The following is a 19444-nucleotide window of genomic DNA, read 5'->3' as shown; positions in this document are numbered from 1 at the left end:
TGGGGGTGGTGCTGCTGCTGCTGCTGCTGCTGCTGCTGCTGCTGCTGTTGCAGCAATGGACAGTCAGACCTGCAATGGAGGGACCTGCCTTGGAAATGCATAATTTCCCAGATGTGCCAAAAGCCACCATGACCACACTGAGACTTCTCACTTTCTTACAGGAGAAGAAATTGAGAAGTACGTTATATGGAAGTCCAGGCCAGACATGTCAAACAATGTTTTATTTTTATGACCATTTACTATTATTTATTACAGTACATTGTGCAAATTGTGCTTGCAGTGTGCACACGTCTATTCTAAACTTTGCTGTTGACTGCACAGATGTGCACTGCTGCTGCAACGCGCCTCCGTTTGTGCCCGCTCTGCGCGTTTACGTTGACAAAGGAAGAGAGGGGCAATATTATCACACACTTTTAATCGTCGAGAATTTATAGATGATCATGTCAGCATTGGCCACATACACTGTTTAAAATAACAACAAACTTTCAAAAGGGCACTTGCTTGGTCCAGAGGGCAGCGGCAGGTGCTATAGCACCACCCAGTGTCTACCTGTGCATGCCACTGCTTGTCTCTCATGGTGTGTGTGTGTGTGTGTGTGTGTGTGTGTGTGTGTGTGTGTGTGTGTGTGTGTGTGTGTGTGTGTGTGTGTGTGTGTGTGTGTGTGTGTGTGTGTGTGTGTGTGTGTGTGTGTGTGTGTGTGTGTGTGTGTGTGTGTGTGTGTGTGTGTGTGTGTGTGTGTGTGTGTGTGTGTGTGTGTGTGTGTGTGTGTGTGTGTGTGTGTGTGTGTGTCCTTTAATTTGACATCATCATGACAACACAATCTATCATCATTTCTGTTCAAACGTAAAAGTCAAATTAATATCAAAGGTAGGGTACATTCATTTGGCAAACGGACGCTGTTCAAGATGGAGGACACCCACACAAAAAAACACTGAAGACCACATAAATGCCCACCATTTTTTCCTGAGGTTTATTTTGTGTGTTGGCAACAAGGCATATTTGAAGACAGGTTGTACAACTTTAGACAGTTGGTCGCCTGATTTCTTTTCTTTTTGTTAAGTGGTTAGTTTAAAGATACGCAATATCACAGAAGCATGGTCTAAGTCGCAGGCCAAACAGGATTAACATTTTAACAACTAAAACTGACTTATGATTTCATCAAAAATGTGACTTTAAACAGCCAGACCATAATGTTTTTCGAAACAAATACAAGTTTAAATCATTTTTATTAACATTACTGTCAAGCAAAATGAGAATATTTCAAATGTAAACAAACTGGTGTGATTTTAGGAAAGAATTAAAAACTAACATAAAACCATGACCTGCCCAGCATCTACTGCAGTGCATTATGGGACTTGTAGTATGACTGGTGTGTGTTCTATTTACCACCGGGCCAGGAGTGTGTGACAGAAGGACAGCAGCAAAAGGGAAAGGGAAGGTCTACAAGACAGTAGTGAGGCCAGCCATGATGTATGGCTTGGAGACAGTGGCATTGTCTAAAAGACAGGAGGTGGAGCTGGAGATGGCAGAGATGAAGATGCTGACATTTTCATTGTGAGAGACCATGATGGACAGAATTAGACTGGGAGGGACAGCTCAGATTAAATGCTTTGGAAATAAAGTTAGAAGACAAAGATTTGCAAGAAACTGTAAAGTGCAGGTGAAACTGCTTGTTGTCTGCCTTTGTTGTTCCTTGTTGCTGCAGCGGGTGTGAAAGGGCAGAGTAACATAAGATGGGGACTAGATCCTGGAAGTGAATGACATATCAGAGCACACCACACGTCGGTCCTTTTGGGCTTCACTGGGAATGAGCCAGAGCCCCTGCACCCTGACCAAAGCCAAAACCCTTGGGCCCAAAGTTCTTTGCATAGCAGCCTGTGAATGACAAACATTGATGAAATACTGGCTGTCTGATTTAATTATACACATTTGTCATTGTAAATAATGTTTTGTTTAGGAATTGATTTGTGAATCCATGTGTGATGTTTTTTCCACATAGACCAAGCTTTGCTTTTTTACTGTATGTATGAATAAGTAACAAAAAAAGCTGGAAATATACATATCCACTCAGACCTTTACAGTAGATCTCCCCATCTCGGTCAGCAAGGGTCGTGGACTCTAGTCCTTTGCCACATTTGGCACAACGAAAGCATCCCTTATGCCAGGACTGAGGAGAGAGCATAGAATGAGGATTGGCCCAAACAATTTACAGGGGACTGAAAAAATAATTTTGGTCTGATTTGTCTTACGTTGCCTCCTCCGACAACCTTCTCTGCTGCGTATACTGTTCTGCCACATCGAGGACACACATCAGAGCCTCCTGCTTTCTGAGCAAACTTGGAGGTGTTGGGGTTACATGTTGGTTGATGAGGAGCTTGTCTGTTCCAAAAAAAGATAGGCGGAGATAGAAATATGGCAACATTTTATGTTTCATCCCTCTTTTATAACTTTTGATCTTGACATAATGGCCTTCATTTATCAAATGTGCATACACCAAAAAAGGGTGTGTACACGGCATTCATCAATATGGATGTTGGCGTGACACGTCGATATTGATGAACACAATCAAATTTCACGCAAGCTCAGACGAGGTGTACTCAAGTTTGAAATCACCGCGGAAGCGCCGCAGCATAATTGGTGGCAATTTTGAGGTCCAATTTTTGTCATAAACTCAAGGGACGAGGTCTCAAAACCATTAATATATGGGGGCGTGGCATTCAAATTCGGATCATTTTCAGCCACCGTATTCATCAAAGCCTGATCAGGTGTATGCCAAGATTGAGTGACATACGTGCAAGACTTGGCGTACGGCGATATTTGCACCTGAATCTGCACCGGTTTCCACGCAAGTTTGATAAATGAGGCTCTAAATGAACTTAAAGAATCAAAGTTAAGTGGAGAATGATGCTTTGCTCACACTACAGGCTTGATTCCAAGTCCTTCTCCTGTGTCCATACTCAGAGTGCCAGCTCCACCTCCGAATCCGTACCCCTTTGGCCCGTATTTCTTGCCATAGCATGACTTGCAGTAGAGCTCATCCACATGGACAGCCACTGTTGTGCTGTCCAAGTTCTTCTTACAGACCACTTACAATAAAGAAAAAAATAGAACAAATTATACGCATGAATCTACTCTCCAGTCTTCAGAGTGAATTAAGGAAAGCTATCATTGGCATTTGTTCACAAACATTTAGCTGCAAGTTTACCACAGACTATGCATGACAGTTTAAAGTGGAATGCTGGCATACCCACTATGTGCTGTGCTGGCCCAGATAGCTGTTCGTCTGTGCTGGAGGGGAGGGAGGTTTGTCTACCTCCCTCTACCATATTAGGAAAACCTAGCTTCCACTGGATCTTAATAAGGACTTAGATGTCTGAGTGAAAACCTGTGGGTGCTCACTTTGCTTCCCGGATGCCAAATACTCGGCATTCCTTTATGGAACTTTTTGTACTTTGAGAATTGTGGATAGAAGCATTCGACAAACTAAGACAATTACCTGAGAGCATGAGTACTTACTGCATCGAAAACAGGACTTGTGCCAGCTCTTCCCCTCGCACTGCACTTCCTCAGCAAAGTAGACAGTTTTCTGGCAGCAGCCACACTTGTTTCCTCCTCCAAAAGGCATTCTGTGCAGATACAGAGAAGCGGCTGTTTACGTTTCTCAGTCACTATTTGTCTAATGTTCAGTGTTGCTCAGCAGACTGAGGCCATCTGCAGCACTTCAGGCTACATACGACAATAACTATATAAGGAGAAGAACCAGTTCGCTTTGAGACAAAACTCCTTTCCTTCTCTCTTTTCCCCGGGTCTTCAGGCTGCTCCTACATAACTCTTTATACCTGACTGTAAAATGCAAAGTGCCTGCTAATTTGACTTAGATATCACTGAACTGAAATGACATCAATATACACTCTGCATGGACATGGCATGACTTTCACCTCTTAGTTTCAAAAGTTAAATGTTTTTCATGGTTTGAGATTATAACTTTTATTTTGCCCAACTAGATTGTCTGGAAAAACAGGAAATTGCCTGCATTTTACTTTGAAATCACACATGGTAACAATCCTTAGATATACAAACAGTTTTATGGGTATGTGCAATTAAGCAGACCCCTTTAAAATAGCAAATTAAATGTAAAAAAAAATGTGTTTTCATTTCATAGTTTACTTGGTTTTATTCATAAAAAGTTGTCTTGCCAGTGGATTGGCACATTTTCAATTTATTTTCATAATCTGACTGATGAAAATACACCCATGTGGTCCAAAACAATAGCAGGATGTTTTCCAGTTGTAAAGTTAGGCATTTCAACCGCCTGACATTGTCATGGAATGTAATCCATGCCAAACAACAGCCAAAGAAAAAGTGTTCTTTAGATTATTATAGAATACATTTATGAAACAAACACAGAAACATGTCTCAAACTTACATGTACATATATTTTTCTCTATCCTAACAAATTCCACTTTGAACTCAACTCTTACTCACCTGGAATGAGGTTGAAAAGCTGCTTATTTCTGTGCTTGTTCGTTGATCACAAGAGATGAGTGAGTTGAGAAGAGACACTTGCCTGATGAAGAGAAGATCTGATGAGAGGAGGCTGAGTGGACACCACACTGAACTGAGGGAGGAGTCGGCACATACTGTGTCAGAGGGAGTGAGATTTAGGAAAGGAAATGAGAGGAAAGTCAGTAGGAGTAGTTACTGGTGGACTTGGGAGTGTTTGGTTAAAGGAACGCATGCATCAAGTTGCTCAAACTTGTAGCACCCATGAGTGCCTTACTTACAAATGAACATACCTAATTATATAATGATAATTAGGACAGAAAAAAGAAAAAGAGAGTTGGCAGTGCCCAGTAACCTGATCTTTACATTTTTTGTTGGCCTGCAACTATGCTCACTAAAAGTAAACGAAATGAAATAACACATTTCAAGAACGGAGGCTCTTCACAATGAAAAGGTTGATGCCTTCAGGTGCATATAGAGAAATGCATTTTTAGATTTCACAACTTGAGTGAAGTTCTCAATGGGTGTGGTTCTGCTGCTGCTGCTGCAATGGACAGTCAGACTTGGAATGGACCTGCCTTGGAAATGCATCATTTCCCAGATGTGCCAAAAGCCACCATGACCACACTGAGACGTGTCACTTTCTTACAGGAGAAGAAATTGAGAAGTACTTTATATGGAAGTCCAGACCAGATATGTCAAACTATGTTTTATTTTTATGACCATTTACTATTATTTATTACAGTACATTTTGCAAATTGTGCTTGCAGTGTGCACACTTCTGTTCCAAACTTTTCTGTTGACTACCATACTATGTAGTGTTTTATCACTTGTTTGGTAATGTGTTAGTCTCATTATCCTCGGCAGGACTGTCTGACGTTCTTATACATATTTCACTTTCTCATGGAAAAATAGCTGTGTTTGTCTGAGGAGTTACTTTAAAATGTGGTTTCCTAGAAACCACTGAAAGTGGGCACAGGAAAACGGTAGGGGGCACCAAATCCCAATCTCGCCTAGGGCAGCAAAATGTATAGGGCCAGCCCTGTGAGTGAGGTCAATGAAGTCAAAAGGTCAGTGTTCCACCCATGCAGAGAGTCAGCCTTTTTATAAGTTTGAAAATGTAATGCATTTTCCTTAACTGAAAACTGAACGGATTAATAAACAATAGTTAATGGTTATTCATTAACAATAAATAATAGTAATGTGTTTGTAAGAAGACTCAAAAAAAAAAAAGCAGTGATCACACGGCCTGGATATCTCACTAGGAGGAGAAGGTGAAAGTGAAGGGGAGCCTCTGGTAATTTAGTGCTTTGGTTGATACGTCAGATCTTAATCATGCAGCATGAGGTCCAGGGAAATCCCTCACTAATGACAGGCAACACACATTGTTGGTTAATTAATACATTTTTAATCTAATGAATTCTTAACAGCACTCAACTGACTAACAATCATTGACATCAGCAAATAACAACCATCTAGCTGAAGCCCTCTCTACGCTCCACCCATGAATGACCTACGAAAACACTCAGGGAGGTAGTCGCAGTTGCTGCCTTCATGTGTGGGGGAAATCAGTATTTAAAGTAACAAATTAATAATTTGCTCTTGCTATTTACTCAATGCACTAGATATATATGATAAGCAAACAATTTACACTTACTAGTCCAACACGATTCGGTTACAAGCTATGAATCATGAAAATAAAAATAACACCCAGCCCCCCCTCAAAATATAAACATTGCCCTCCTGTTTTGACACATGATTTGAATTTGTCGAAGTCTGTGTTAAACTCTGTACACAAATTCATATCTCATATCTGCCTCCACGTCTTCTCAGGAGCAACTAGCATCCAATATTTTTCACTCAAGTCAGCACAGCTTGTACCCAATTAGCACATAATTACCCAGGCAACAACACTAACAGTCAAAACTGTTGACACCACCAATCTGTTCCTTTTTAATAAATAAAAAAAAAAAGAAATGTGCTGGGTTCGTTCACTTCATTTTGCAACTATGGATCTTGGTTTATGCACGGACAGCGGACAAAGACACCAGAGAGGAGAAGGGGTCCAAGGAGATCAGTAGATTACACTTTTTTTCTTAAGAAAAAAACCCTTAAACCCAAGTTTAAGGCAAACGTGTTTTGTTATTGCTCGCACTTTCATGTTACTGAATGACTAACTTGTACTGTATGTAAGTGATGCAATTTCTTTGACCAGATATTGTGACACCACTGCCTCTGCTGCTTTTTGTACAAGGCACACTGTATGTATAGTACTGGTACTACGACTATTACTGAGGGCGTGTTGGCATTTTCCAAGTGATCTTGTGTCCTGTGACATTCAACAGATACACAGACGCTGTCTCATGTTTTATTAGACTACATCACACGTGACCTTACCATTATGCTCGATGTATGATGGGAGGTTCATGTAACTAATGTCATCGTGCTGCTCTGCAAAATAAGACACTCTCATGTGTTCTCAGTGCTAAGTGTATTATGGACGTTAGCACTTTCGGCACGGCTTGGATATCTCACTATAAGAGGAGAAGGTGAAAGTGATAGGGAGACTGTAGTCGAAACAAGGCAGGACGTAAACGCCAGCGTAGTGCTGCTCTTTTGCTCTGCTCTCCTACGTCTCCCCAAGCCCGTAGGGCTCTTCATCATCATAGGAACAGACAATGATGAACCCAAGAAGCTTATTTATAGCTTGCCATTGGCCAACAGTAGCCCTCTGTTTCTGCTCTGTTGACATCCGCCTTGGCTAGTAGTGTGTGCTCATGTCAGAGAGGGAGAACAGAGGAGGTAAGAAATGGAGAGACAGACTCAATGGATTTAATCCAGAGGAAGAAGAGAGGACGAAGAGGCAAAGCTAAATCAAAGACGGGGATAGGTCTGAGCTAAAGACCATCCATCACACAGAGAAGTGTTATTTTGCTTATGGGAATCTCATGGAGGAATGCAGCACAATCTCTTCTTGGATTTAAACTAACCTGAAGCCAGGAATTGTGATGCTCCTGTTGGCAGTGTTGGCCAACTTTTCAGGTGAGGAAGAAAAACTGGAAGAGGTGACATGACTTCACAATATGACATTTGTTTAGTTTGCTTCACAACTATCTGTCAGTTTGGTTTATGTGTTTAGCGTTATGATCACCGGTGTTAAGTGTTTAATCCTCTGTGGCTCAGGGCCAGGCTTTAGTCTGTGCTATTACAGCAAAAATAACCTAATTTTGCCTAATTTTGCAGTTGGGTCTCTAAAATCCCATACACCAATCAGTAAAATTAGCCAGATTAACCAGATTAATTAAGTTCAGCAATGGTTAAAACAAGTGATTCTATAATGTGGTCAGCAGTGGCCCAAATGAAATTAAATCAAGTTAAAGTCCCCTTTTCTCCACAGTGAAAGAATGTCAGTCATTAAATGAATATTCTTTTAGCAATTAAGGGCATATCTTGTCTAGATCTCTCGGCATACTTGTAGAGGAAATTAAAAGGAAGTTGTTCTGACGCAAGAAGTGTTTGTAATAGTTTTTATTACATGTACTTCATATTGTCTATAGACAGTTGCATATATTCACCCATTTAACAAATATGATCAGTTAAAGTCCTGCTAAAATGGGATATTTGTGGTCATTTCAAAGCATCTGCTGGATGAGCGAGCCTCGCTTTGCAACTCAAGAAAGGAGTTAGACCTTCCTGCTGACTAGCAATGATGAGAGGTGAGGAGATGCAGTTTCATAAATCAGTCAGCAGAGGTCACAGAGGGGCCAAGATTACACTTGAGTAAGGTCGAGACACACCCTGATTTCTCTCCCTTGCTGTCCACCGGTGTCTATGACTCACTGAGCTGCACTGAGGTTTATTAACTAAAGCAGAACATGCAGGCATTGGAGTGTGAAGTGCACATTTAATAAGCTGTGAGGGTTGAAGGGCATTGGCAAGACTTCTTTGCACTCACATCTTTTGTGCTTGTGAACCACTGATTCTTAATCTTTGCACCTTTTTAATGAAGCAGATTATGTTCAGTCTTGTGCAAACAGGTCAAATGATGGATGTACGCATGTACCATCTATCCATAAGAATGTCTTGGTGTATGTGTGCCCACTCTCGGTCTTTGACTATCATTCTCATTTATCTCCTGTCTCTGACTCGATGTATAAATGAATGGCTCTAATTTCTTTATTATCAATCTGTCCTCGCAAAATTCAGCTGAGAGCTTTTACGTTAAGAGGAGGCAGTTTGCTCAAATGAGCAAGAAGGGGATATAAGCCATCATCACGCCACTTGTTGCTTTGTATCTTCACATCAGTATTTGTTGTTACTCTGCTTTTGGTATCCTTGGTCTGCAGGCTTCCTGTGTTATCAAATGACTGTCTGTCATTTTGCAATATTAGTCCCCACATCACAACTAGGGATACGCACAGTTACTACAGTTAGGTTTATATGACATGCTGTCACCACATTATTTTCCTGTGCTGACACCTCTGAGATGGCTTCTTTTGGCCCAGATTTCCCACTGTGGACCGCGTCCTGTGGGCGACCAATGATAAATGTGACAATCCAGATCAGTCCAGTTCACTGGATCTTGCTGTGACATTTTAACCATGTTTCTGACGAGTGGAACGGTTACATTAGGAAAAGTATGGTACATGTTTTTTTTTTTGTATTTCCATTAGGAATATAACCAAAATAACTGGCCCCGACCGTTCCATTCTTTGGTACCCTTCCCCTGGGGTACTCGAGTAAAATGGTATGGTCGGGATGGCTCCACCCAAGACAGTCAGCTGATTGGGCAACAGAAAAACATCACTCCCTTGCGATCTGTGTAAATATCTTATGGAAGTCGAAGCAAGCGCTTGCAGTCTCATACAAAGTTTGACATCTTGTTGAAACAAACAGCCACAAACTAAGCAGGAAAAAAGAGCTGCTGGACGTCTTCCATTGTTGTTGTCTGTTGTGTTGCGTTCGTTCAAGTACCATCAAGTAAAGGTACTGTTCTCAGTCGAGATGCAAGCCTGACTCAGGGCCAAACTGTACCGTACTATACCAAACTGAACCGTGGAAACATAGCATTTGAGTGCAAGGCCAAAAAGATGCATGATCAACCTGCTTAGCTGGACTGTGACAGATAGAAGACTGGGATGTAGCTTATAAGTATTTCACCAGGTTTATGGCCCATTTATAGCTCGGCACTTATGTTCAGAGAGACTCGGACTGGAATGGACCATTTACAAGTCAGACAGAGCATTTGCTAGCTAAGTGGTCTGATCCAGCACTAACTGCAGCAGAGGACCTGAAGAGTATTGTTATGCAAGCTGGAAGGGAGCAGTCCCACTTCTTGTTGTTACAGGCATCGTACAGAGGCACAGATGCTTTGTTCTTTGGTAGTGTTTGAGCTGAAGGCTGTTGTTTGTTGTCCCATCTCGATTTTTGCATATTGGACAGTAGAAGAGAGCAGAGCAGCTGCTTGCCTGAGTCGGAGCATATGGGATGGACTGATGGACACCTGCAGAAAACTGCTCATCTCTCGGCTTGATTCTCATCACTAAATGGTCTGAGTTTATTCTCTTGCACTTTTTACAACCTTACAAAGTTATTTTAGTCTTTTTCCTGGTGTGTTTGACCTCCTTCTGAAATATTGTGTTTTTATTGTGTTTTTGTCTTCTCATTCTGAAGCTGCAGTATGTAAGTGTACTTAAATAATTTTATTGCTCGTAACTTTATATCCTAAGTAAACAACTACTACAGGGGTACTACACTGTAGTATTTTTTGAGCATGTGAGCAGTAGGCATGCAGAAAACACAGTGGCATCCAGTGCACCAAGATGTTTTTATCATGTGAAGGACTGCAGGCTGAGAGAAAAATCCTGAAGGGAACAGAGGGACGCAGCCAGGCTGAAGAACTAATTTCTGCAAAGTATTTTTGGTCCCCTGCTAGACTTTTATTGTCCTCCCTAGGACATAAAGTGATTAAATACAGAATTTTAATGATAATTTGTTATGAACACACAATGCAGCATCATAGCTGTCTATTTTTGAAATGTAGTGTGCGTGCATGCGTGTGTGCCGATGTCGTCTCGGGTCAATAAGGTCCGCGTCAGGTGTTGAGGAACAAGGGCAACCTTATGACAAGTGGGATACTGGCATATGCCATAGATGAACTATAGCAGATAATAGGAATCTGATGGAATGCTACTGTAAGACATGAGCCATAAGGAGCACCATGGAGAAGGCTAGAGGCTAAAATCAAGGCGACAAGAAAATGAGTCCGTCATGAGGTGTGGTAAAGAAAGAGCTGCCTTAGAAATACAATAGCCTGGCTGCCCGCCTAAAGAGACAAACAAGAGAGGTAGAGGCCAGGAGAATAGAGGATAATATCCACCAACCCATCCAATGTCTACTCTCAATGGCAGAGTAGTAAAGACAACAACGGACCCACCCAGGGCTGAGACTGAGCAATACTGGAAGAGCATATTGGAAAAAAAGGCATCATATAACACTAATGCCCAGTGGCTGGCGGAGCTGAAAGCAGACCACAGCATCATCCCAGAACAAGACCCATTAAAGATCACAATGGCAGACGTCCAAGATAGTGTCCAGAATGAAGAGCTGGACATCACCAGGCCCTGACATGATTCACACCTACTGGCTGAAGAAGCTAACCTCTCTCGATGAAGGCCTGGCAGCACAGATGAACCTACTGCTGCTGCCATGTTTTTGGGCTGTGGGAGGAACCTAGAGAAAACCATGCAAACTCCACAGCCACTGTTTTTTACAACCAATTTTTTGTTGCTTGCTTAATTTTTTATCAATATGAATGTGGTCAACTATTCCACATTAAATCCAAACTGCATGTATAAAAGTAATTATGATGACTGAGGAGCATTTTTGTTCCTCGTGAATGCCACGTGTGAGTCCTCAGTCCAACTCTCTCTCTGTCTCTCTCTCTCGTTGTGTCTCTCTCCGTCTCTGCTTTGGAAAGTCGAGTCTAAGTGGCAGACTTGGCTCACCCACAGTGACATGTGCGTCAGCTTTGGAAAACCAGAAACATATTTTATTATATTTGAAGCTGTTGAATCATATTAGGCTTTCAGAATAAAGCTTTGTCAGCGATTAGATAAAGATGAGACGAGTAAAGGTAAAATCTTCCCTGAGAACTGCTTTTTTCTGTAATTGCTGCCAGATATGGATACCCATGTTGGTGGTGAACTTTAACTCAGTGGTTTGTTTCTGGTCCAGATTTTCATTTCTTCTATGCATACATGAAGAATAGTCATAAGATTTTTTTTGTAAAAACATCTTGTCAGTTGTTGAGTGGCATATTGCAGTAAATGCCTTGTTCTTGACTGAGTTGAACCAGATATTTATCAAAGAATATAAACTAGCAGGAGAGACGATGGCTGCATTTGAATCCTTAAAATAAAGATCACAAGGAAATGGGAACTAATGCAAACTTCATCACAAATAATTACATCTTACAATAGTTGCTATTTCATTTTGTTGTGTTTTGATGTGAAATTTCTATCTGTAAGAACCAGTGAGAAAATCTAGAAGTGTACAAGTTTTCTTTTTTATAGTTTATCCCTACTTTATTAAATTAGATTAAAGTATTTTGTGAAAACACACTGTGCTCATTAAAGTTCCAGGAGACAAGAAAAGGATGAATCAATGTTAATTGAAAAACTGAGACCCAAAGAAGTGACTTTAACTTCTTAAATTTTTGAGTGTGGTCTATATAACAAATTGATTTAGCTAAATATAAAAAACAAAAAACCTTTGGTCTGGATTCAGATTTTTTTTTTTTTTCCATTTATTTGCTGGTGTGACTAGAATCATAATAATGTACAACTGACAAATGTTAGTATGTGTGCATGCTTTCTTCAGCTTGTGATTTTTCTAAAACAAGCTGATCTTTTATGAAGTAAAGCTGTATTGAACACATCATACACAGCTGCAGTGTCAGTATAAATACAGGTAAAAGTGTGGTTTTGGATATAAACATGGTTCCATGTGGGTGACACTGAAGATGACGCATCATTGGGGAGGTTGTCCCAAGTGACTGCACCTTGAAAGAAATGCTGATCCAACATGACCTCACATGAGTTGATGTGGTTGTTTCTAAGACAACCCTGACAGATGGAATGGGTCAACATTTCAGGCAGTCAGTTAGGATTCTGCAGTGTTAAACGGAGCTCTGTGGTGCCACTGTGTGCCATATGGAGGCACAGGTTTCTACTCCAACCATTTAGGCTGTTAATTAGTGCCTCACCTTCTGGCTAAAGATGTGTGTAGATTATTATCAGCTGTGAACTGTGATATGAATGGAAAAAAAAATTGATATTCAGCAGATTCCACTTGTGCTAATGACCCAGTGCCATTTAAAGACTGACAGTCCACCACAACTGCCCACAGTTTGACTCATCGCAGTGCAGCGCTGCTGTGGTCTTTGCTTTCCTCTCCCTACAAGCTTCAGTTCACTTTAGAGAACTGTGGCAGTTGCATTTGCATGAACTGCAGAGGCAGGTTGTTTTTAGTGTGTATATGGATTTTACAATACAACACCCTGGTCTGCTGATATTTGAAATATTGTCATGATTTGTAAAATGTGTTTTGCTTTCCAGTTATGTTGTTGTGTTTTGGCCTGATTAAAGTTCAAAAGGCTATAAATGGCTATAAATGTCAATGCAAAGTATATTTATTTAATGTTCTGCTGAAGAGAGTGTGATATCACAAAATATACCTCGAATCTGTAGCTTCTTGTGTGGTTGTAAAACTTGGTCTTTAGGCTACACCAGGTTCAATGCAGTTTACGTTGTCTCTGGTTTTCAGATGTATATTAGACCTCAGACATATGTTGGAAGAAAACCACAGCAAATAAGAAAAATGGTGAATCCACAGTGAATGAAAACATGAAATTGCTGTTCTGGGTTTTCCAAGTATTTTGCACACAATCAGGGCCACATGTTTGCACATATGCAATCCAGCATATACTGTAGAATGTCTGGAGAAGATTGATCTAATCTACCAAATTGTTCTCCATTCAATGAGAATTAAAGTAAGTTATTTCTAATTTAGATTGTTTTAAACCTGTATGGACTGAGGTGCCTAAAGCTGTTCTGTTCTTACAGCATTACTGACCATGGTTAATTATACTTATTACTTAAGTGACTACGAAGAAATAAATACAGCAGAGTGCAGTTATTTTATCAGACCGTCTGATGGATCGAGCTCCACTATGACGCTGATGGAAAAACAATGCAAACAAGAGAATTGTTTGATTCTGAGCTGGGAAACACATCTTTGTAACATCTGAAAAGAAACTCTGAAACTTCAAAGCCCTTAAAAACTGCTCTCAGTGTTTGTTTCTAAACACGAGAGAGTCACTAAAGAGTCAGATAAACCAGAGAATCAGTCGTTCTGTGTTGGAGAAAACTGTGAGAGCACAATGTCTGAACTGGTGTCAACTTACTAGCAAGTTTGCCTTCAGCCAGATTAAGAAGAGTTGTACTTTTTTCCGTTTGTATTTGGATCTGTGCACATCAATGTGTGCATGTGTGAGTATCTTTGATACCATGTCAAGGTGACTGTCTCTAAGCCGAGACACAGGAGGACAGTGGAAATCAGAATCTGGGACTTTGTGCTATAAATAGAAATGAGATCAGGCCTCTTGTAAAACAAGTACAAGAGTCTTAAAAAAAAGTGAATCATGGAGATGATAATGCACTCATTCTGCGGTATAACCATTTGCAAGTCAAAGTTGACTTATTATTTTGTTCTGACAGGAAATGTTTTGGCATTTACAGAGCAGTGTGATCCTGTGAATGATGATGATGATGATGATGGTGATGATTTCCAGCTTTCGACAGCTTTGTTTGTTTCTTCCAAAGTGGTTTCATTGCATTTAGGAGGTCGACTCATCCGCTGTGTTGTGAGTGCTTTATCAGACAATTTGGCTCTGCAGAGTGGAGATTCGACCAGACTAAATTGATCCTGTCTGTTTATGCTGTTGGTCTGTAAGAGTATACTCAGGGCCTTTTGGCTCACCAGGTCTGGAGGAGGACTGTGGCAGTTGCAGCTCTTTGTACTTTCATGTTAGCATGTTTAAATGAGAGGCTCGAAGTCAGAGAAACATGAGTCATGGGTATAGAAAACCAAGGTTGGGTGACTTAAAGGCATCATGCAGGTGTCAATTTTATTACACTAAACTGATTCATGCTTTTTAAGTTGGTTTGCATTGCACCAATCTGTTACTCTCTTACTGAGTTGAAGATGATTAAAGTTGGGTATTTATTAATTCAGGTAAGGTTACACAAAACAAACGTATGATGATTGTGCTGTATGTACTTGATTTGTGTTTGATTTTATATCCTATTTTGTTTCTGAAAAAAGAGGGTCACACACTCTACTGGCCTTTAGCTTTGATTACGGCACTGATTCATGGCATTGTTTCGATAGGCTTCTGCAATGTCACAAGATTTTTTTCCGTCCAGTGTTGCATTCATTTTTCACAGAGGTCTTGTATTGATGATGGGAGAGTCGGACCACTGTGCAAAGCCTTCTCCAGCACATCCCAAAGATTCTCAATGGGCTTAAGGTCTGGACTCTGTGGTGGCCAATCCATGTGTGAAAATGATGTCTCATGCTCCCTGAACCACTCTTTGACAATTTTGAGCCTGATGAAACCCTGGCATCGTCATCTTGGAAAAAATCCATTGATGTAATAATCAGGTAGTCAGCTGACCTCATTCTTTGGGCTCACAATGTTGCTGAACCTAGATCTGGCCAATTGCCAAGACTGCCAACAATAAATGGCTTTACAATTACTTTGTTTTTTTGTGTTTTTTTTTTTAATATAGCCTAATACATTATATATCTATTATACATTATATACTATATTTATGTAATCTAATCTGAAGAATTTCACTATAATATCTCATTCCATGTTAGTATACAGTACATATAAGATTATGGTCATCTTGTGCTGATGTGCTTATTATTTGTGTATGCTGGGATTAAAGGATGGAGGTGATGGTGGGGTTTGTAAATCGGTTTAATCCCCCACCGTCACTGACTGTGTGCCCAGGACAGCCGGTGTTGGCATGACCTGAAAGAAGCCATTCTCCTGCTGCATGTGCCAAGTGGTGTCAGTCTGTCACTGGCTTTAACAGCACGTCTCTTACTGGAGGTTTTTGCTGAAGGACCTCCAAAATGTGAGGCCAAAGCTGTGGGAACATACGCTGTGTTTTAAAGGCTGCTGAGGTTTTTTATTGATCTGTTATCAGTGCTGCTTAAAATCTAAAACAGAGGATTAAATTCCTTGCCGTTCAAAAAACTTTTTTTTCTCTTATCCTTCTTCAACCCATAAAACGTTCTTTTTCACTACCTTAGATCTCCTGCTTCACCGCCTCACCTAAGAGTGCAACTAAAGGTCACTTAAACTACGTTTGACAGGAACATTTTCACTGACTGTCCTGATCTCAGTGTTTTAGTAACTTGAACTGGTGACTAGTCTGGTTCTCAGGCTTTTAAGCTACTTTGATGTTGATGATGCATGATGGTATAATGCTCCTTCCCTCAAACTATCTTCTCCTTTCTTCTTTCCTCCTCAGTCATGCTCACTTTCAGTCAGTAGGTTGTGTTCTTAGAAATCTACTTTGTGTGAGGCAGACACCCTGGGGTGCACAGCTGTTTTACAGTACTGGGATTATATTAAATCTTGTCATTAATCATACTGTGTAAAACATAGTAATAATATGAATCAACTTTTTTTGCAGTATTGTAAATGTGATTTTCATCTCCTCTCACCCCTCCCTTTCCCAAGTGCATAATTGAACCATGGTGGCCTTCACATACCAGAAACACTTTTTCATATCTCCACATTCCAACTCTCGCTGCCATTTTTTTCTCCTATGTTCTGTTTATTTATTCCTCAGTTTTTAGAAATACTGTATGTATATGCACGTATGTGAATATGTGCGTTTATATTTGGAGCATGAGAAATGTGAAATGTGATTTTTCTTTCTTTCTTTTCCAGGAATGGGTCCAGCAACACTCGCCTACCCTTAACAGACTGCGTTAGAGTGAACATCAAAGTCATATCCCAGAGCCAAAGTGATGCAGATGCCAGCTCTAGTCTTCATATACCGCAAACGTCGATGCCTCTCTTCAAGATGGATCCGAAACAGCAAACCAGAGGCCTACCCACTCCCACACTGCACTTTCAGCATGTTTCCCAAAGACCTGCTTCCTTTTCTTCCTCCTCTGCATCCTCAGGCCCTGCAGAGCTACTGAGGGCTACAACTTTAAAGAACCACCTGCTACAGCAGAAGATTAGCAGAAGCCCTCGTCGAAGCCCTCGTAGAAGCCCGGCATCGACAGAGCGACCTGATGGAACGTTTTCGGCATACAGCAGCCCTCGAATACCAAAGAGAGAAATCCCGTGCTCTAAAGACACACTTGACCTCCACACTAGTACACTCACCCAGAAGGCGATGCAAGACCTACAGTTAATACGCAACGCCAACAAGAATTTCACTTTTGGGAAGTATCGTCTCAGCAGTGTGGACGACGCAAATGAGAACGGTGACTTTTACCGGCTTTCGGCTGATGTCCTGCAAGGCCAGGGACGAGGACCACGCCTCCTCACTGAAGGAGCAAACGGGAATGAGATATCAGGAGTGGCTCCATGTGGTTTGGGGTACATCCACAAGGACACATCCAACCTGGATGTTGGAACCACTGAACGAGAGGTGTCAAGTGACAAATCAAAGTCTTCTCATCAGAACTTCAACATGCCACGCAGAAGAAGTGAGCCGGGGAAAGTCCACATGGCCGCTGTTGCTCCCTTCAGGTTCAGGTGAGGGTAGTGTTTCGTCGGGTTGTTTATTTTTTTAATACGATACAGCCTCAGGTCTATTGTTGTGACCTATAGTGTTTAATTTTATACCAAACAATTCACTCTGGCTTTGTCCTTTTCTCTATGTTTTTGTCTGTTTTTTTTCAGTAGGTTTCAGGTCCATGAGGACATAGGCGGCTTTCCGGATGATCTGAGTGACTGCTCCTCTGACTCCATGGAGATCTGCTGTGATGATCTCGGTGAGTCTTTGTCAGTTTCCTACTGCTGACTGCTTCTTCTTGGATCACCAAAGACGGGATATTCTAGATCAAACTAGGACTGTACTATATTGTGACTTATATGCCGAAATGTGTTCAGGTGGATATCCTGTTGAAAAGGCTGTCTAATGCTGAGAAAAAAAAGGCAAACATATTCTTAAGATATTTTAGACTTAAGTAGGATTTAAAGAGATATGTTTTCCTTGTGTTCCTTCTGGCAGTCATGTTTTGTCCGTGCTCACAATCTGGCAATGATGTATACAACTGTACTTCAAAAAGCCTTTATCCCTTTGTGTCCAGGCTCGGACATGTAATGTATCTTCTTTTTTTTTTATCTTTCTTTCCCCTATTTCTTGTCATCTTTTTAAAACGGAAAGAAGTGCTCACAACTGAGACACCCGAGGCAGAAAGATTGAAAACCAATGCTGTAAACCAGTCAATGAGCAATAATTCTAAAATGGGGTGAAAGGTGAATGTGATCATCTTTGAAATGAATAAGGAGTTTGTTCATAAAGTTAAATCAAGCTTGAAAAGCACTCAGTTGATTCTTTTTTCCCCCCCTTTCTTCCGTCTTTCAAGGCTTTTTGTCTTCAAGTCATTTTTAAAATCTCAGAGAAACCCCAGTTCAAAGAGTTCAACCACTCGGTGATACAAAGCACTGTTATTACCCCAGTGCAGTTGTGTTATATTGCATCCAGTAACACCCAGACTTGTAACGTGGCTCAGTGCCGGACTCATCAGGGTGGCAGTTGTTCTCACCGCAGCGGCTGCCAGCTCACAACCACTGCTTCATACTGTTATGTACCACCTGTTATTTGCATCAGGATTTCCTGAAATAATTCACTTCTTTCTTCATGTGCATGTGGGAAAACACATTTTCTTGGCACAGAGGAGTACTCTCAAATCACACAGCACATTTACCAGCACAGTTAACCCTGTGCTGTCTCCGTCACTGGTTTAATGTCTCTATTGTGTTATTGCCATTATATACACGTAATTAATGAATAATTACTAATCATGAATAATAAGTTTATGTGGCTTTGCGATGGTAACACAAATGTGGCATAAGCGGTGCTTTTAGCGATTTCTTGTTGAAGTTTAAAGGCTCTCAAGTTACCCGTTGGACTGTTATGTGATAATCAGATTAAATAGATTAAAGGACAAATTATTTAGAGATCTAACTGAAATAAAGATATGAAGATATTTCAGATGGACTGCTGCTATTATACAAGTTACAGTGTGGTTTGACCAGAAAGGGAAAATTTAAGCTACCCTTAACTTTTGTGATGCTTTCTTGATGCGAATCAAAGATGTGAAATTAGTTTCATTCACTTGAGTCTCTTGCGTTTGAGCTGCTCGGAAAAATTGACATTGCAAAATATTGCAAAGACCAGTTAGTGTTAAATCTTCCAAAGTCTCAAAAGGAGGCTAGTTGCTGTATAAACCTCAAGTGAGCAAGTGAGCAAGCAAGACCAGGAGGAAAGGAAGAGAGCTTGGCACAGTGTCAGTGAGAAGGTTTGTATATGTGCGGGTCACTTGATTCAACCTGTTGGTCACACTTTGCTATGAATTTAGTTAGCTCTAGCGGTAGCCTTAGGTGATTAGTTGCTGGTTGTGTTTCTTGTATGAGTAAAAAGAAATCACTTGGCGTTGTGTGTAAATGCACCGTTAAAAAATCTTTCTTTCTGTTTAAACCAATCCATTCACTGCAGTTATAGAATGGCCTCATTTAAACGCACTGGGCTTTTATAAAACCCTCTAACTGGCTTCTTAATTATCTTAATGAGACTAAGGGAGGAGAGCCTGCAGCCCGCCTCCTCAGGGACCAGAG

General features: G+C 40.8%; 2 protein-coding genes across 5 annotated transcripts in view; one reads left to right on the top strand and one right to left on the bottom strand.

The window, feature by feature from the left end:
* The window catches only part of nav1b (neuron navigator 1b), an 84437-nt gene that overhangs the window by 18830 nt on the left and 46163 nt on the right, over positions 1-19444 (top strand). For all 4 annotated transcript variants that reach the window (XM_058631399.1, XM_058631397.1, XM_058631396.1 and 1 more), the window contains exons 2-3: positions 16535-17356; positions 17504-17595. In XM_058631399.1, coding sequence (XP_058487382.1) covers positions 16656-17356; positions 17504-17595 — 793 coding nt within the window. In that variant the 5' untranslated portion in view covers positions 16535-16655. The remainder of the gene's footprint in view (positions 1-16534; positions 17357-17503; positions 17596-19444) is intronic.
* Positions 944-4640, bottom strand: LOC131460695 (cysteine and glycine-rich protein 1-like). The gene is made up of 6 exons (XM_058631407.1): positions 4486-4640; positions 3517-3626; positions 2918-3086; positions 2250-2379; positions 2074-2167; positions 944-1875 (listed from the first exon to the last, which is right to left on the bottom strand). The coding sequence occupies exons 2-6, from the start codon at positions 3623-3625 to the stop codon at positions 1799-1801; spliced, it is 579 nt and encodes a 192-aa protein (XP_058487390.1). The 5' UTR covers position 3626; positions 4486-4640; the 3' UTR covers positions 944-1798.

The sequence above is a fragment of the Solea solea genome, chromosome 6 (assembly GCF_958295425.1).
Source record: "Solea solea chromosome 6, fSolSol10.1, whole genome shotgun sequence".
In the NCBI taxonomy this organism is placed as follows: domain Eukaryota; kingdom Metazoa; phylum Chordata; class Actinopteri; order Pleuronectiformes; family Soleidae; genus Solea; species Solea solea.
The sequence above is the reverse complement of the archived record's forward strand: the minus strand, read 5'-3'. Positions and strand labels throughout refer to the sequence as shown.

Bases quoted from the DNA above. Each gene is read 5' to 3' on its own strand.
- LOC131460695 (XM_058631407.1), bottom strand. From the start codon at position 3,625: ATGCCTTTTGGAGGAGGAAACAAGTGTGGCTGCTGCCAGAAAACTGTC. The intron at 3,087-3,516 runs GTAAGTACTCAT...CTTTATTGTAAG, and splicing joins CAAGTCCTGTTTTCGATGCA to TGGTCTGTAAGAAGAACTTG. The intron at 2,168-2,249 runs GTAAGACAAATC...CTCTCTCCTCAG, and splicing joins AGGTTGTCGGAGGAGGCAAC to TCCTGGCATAAGGGATGCTT.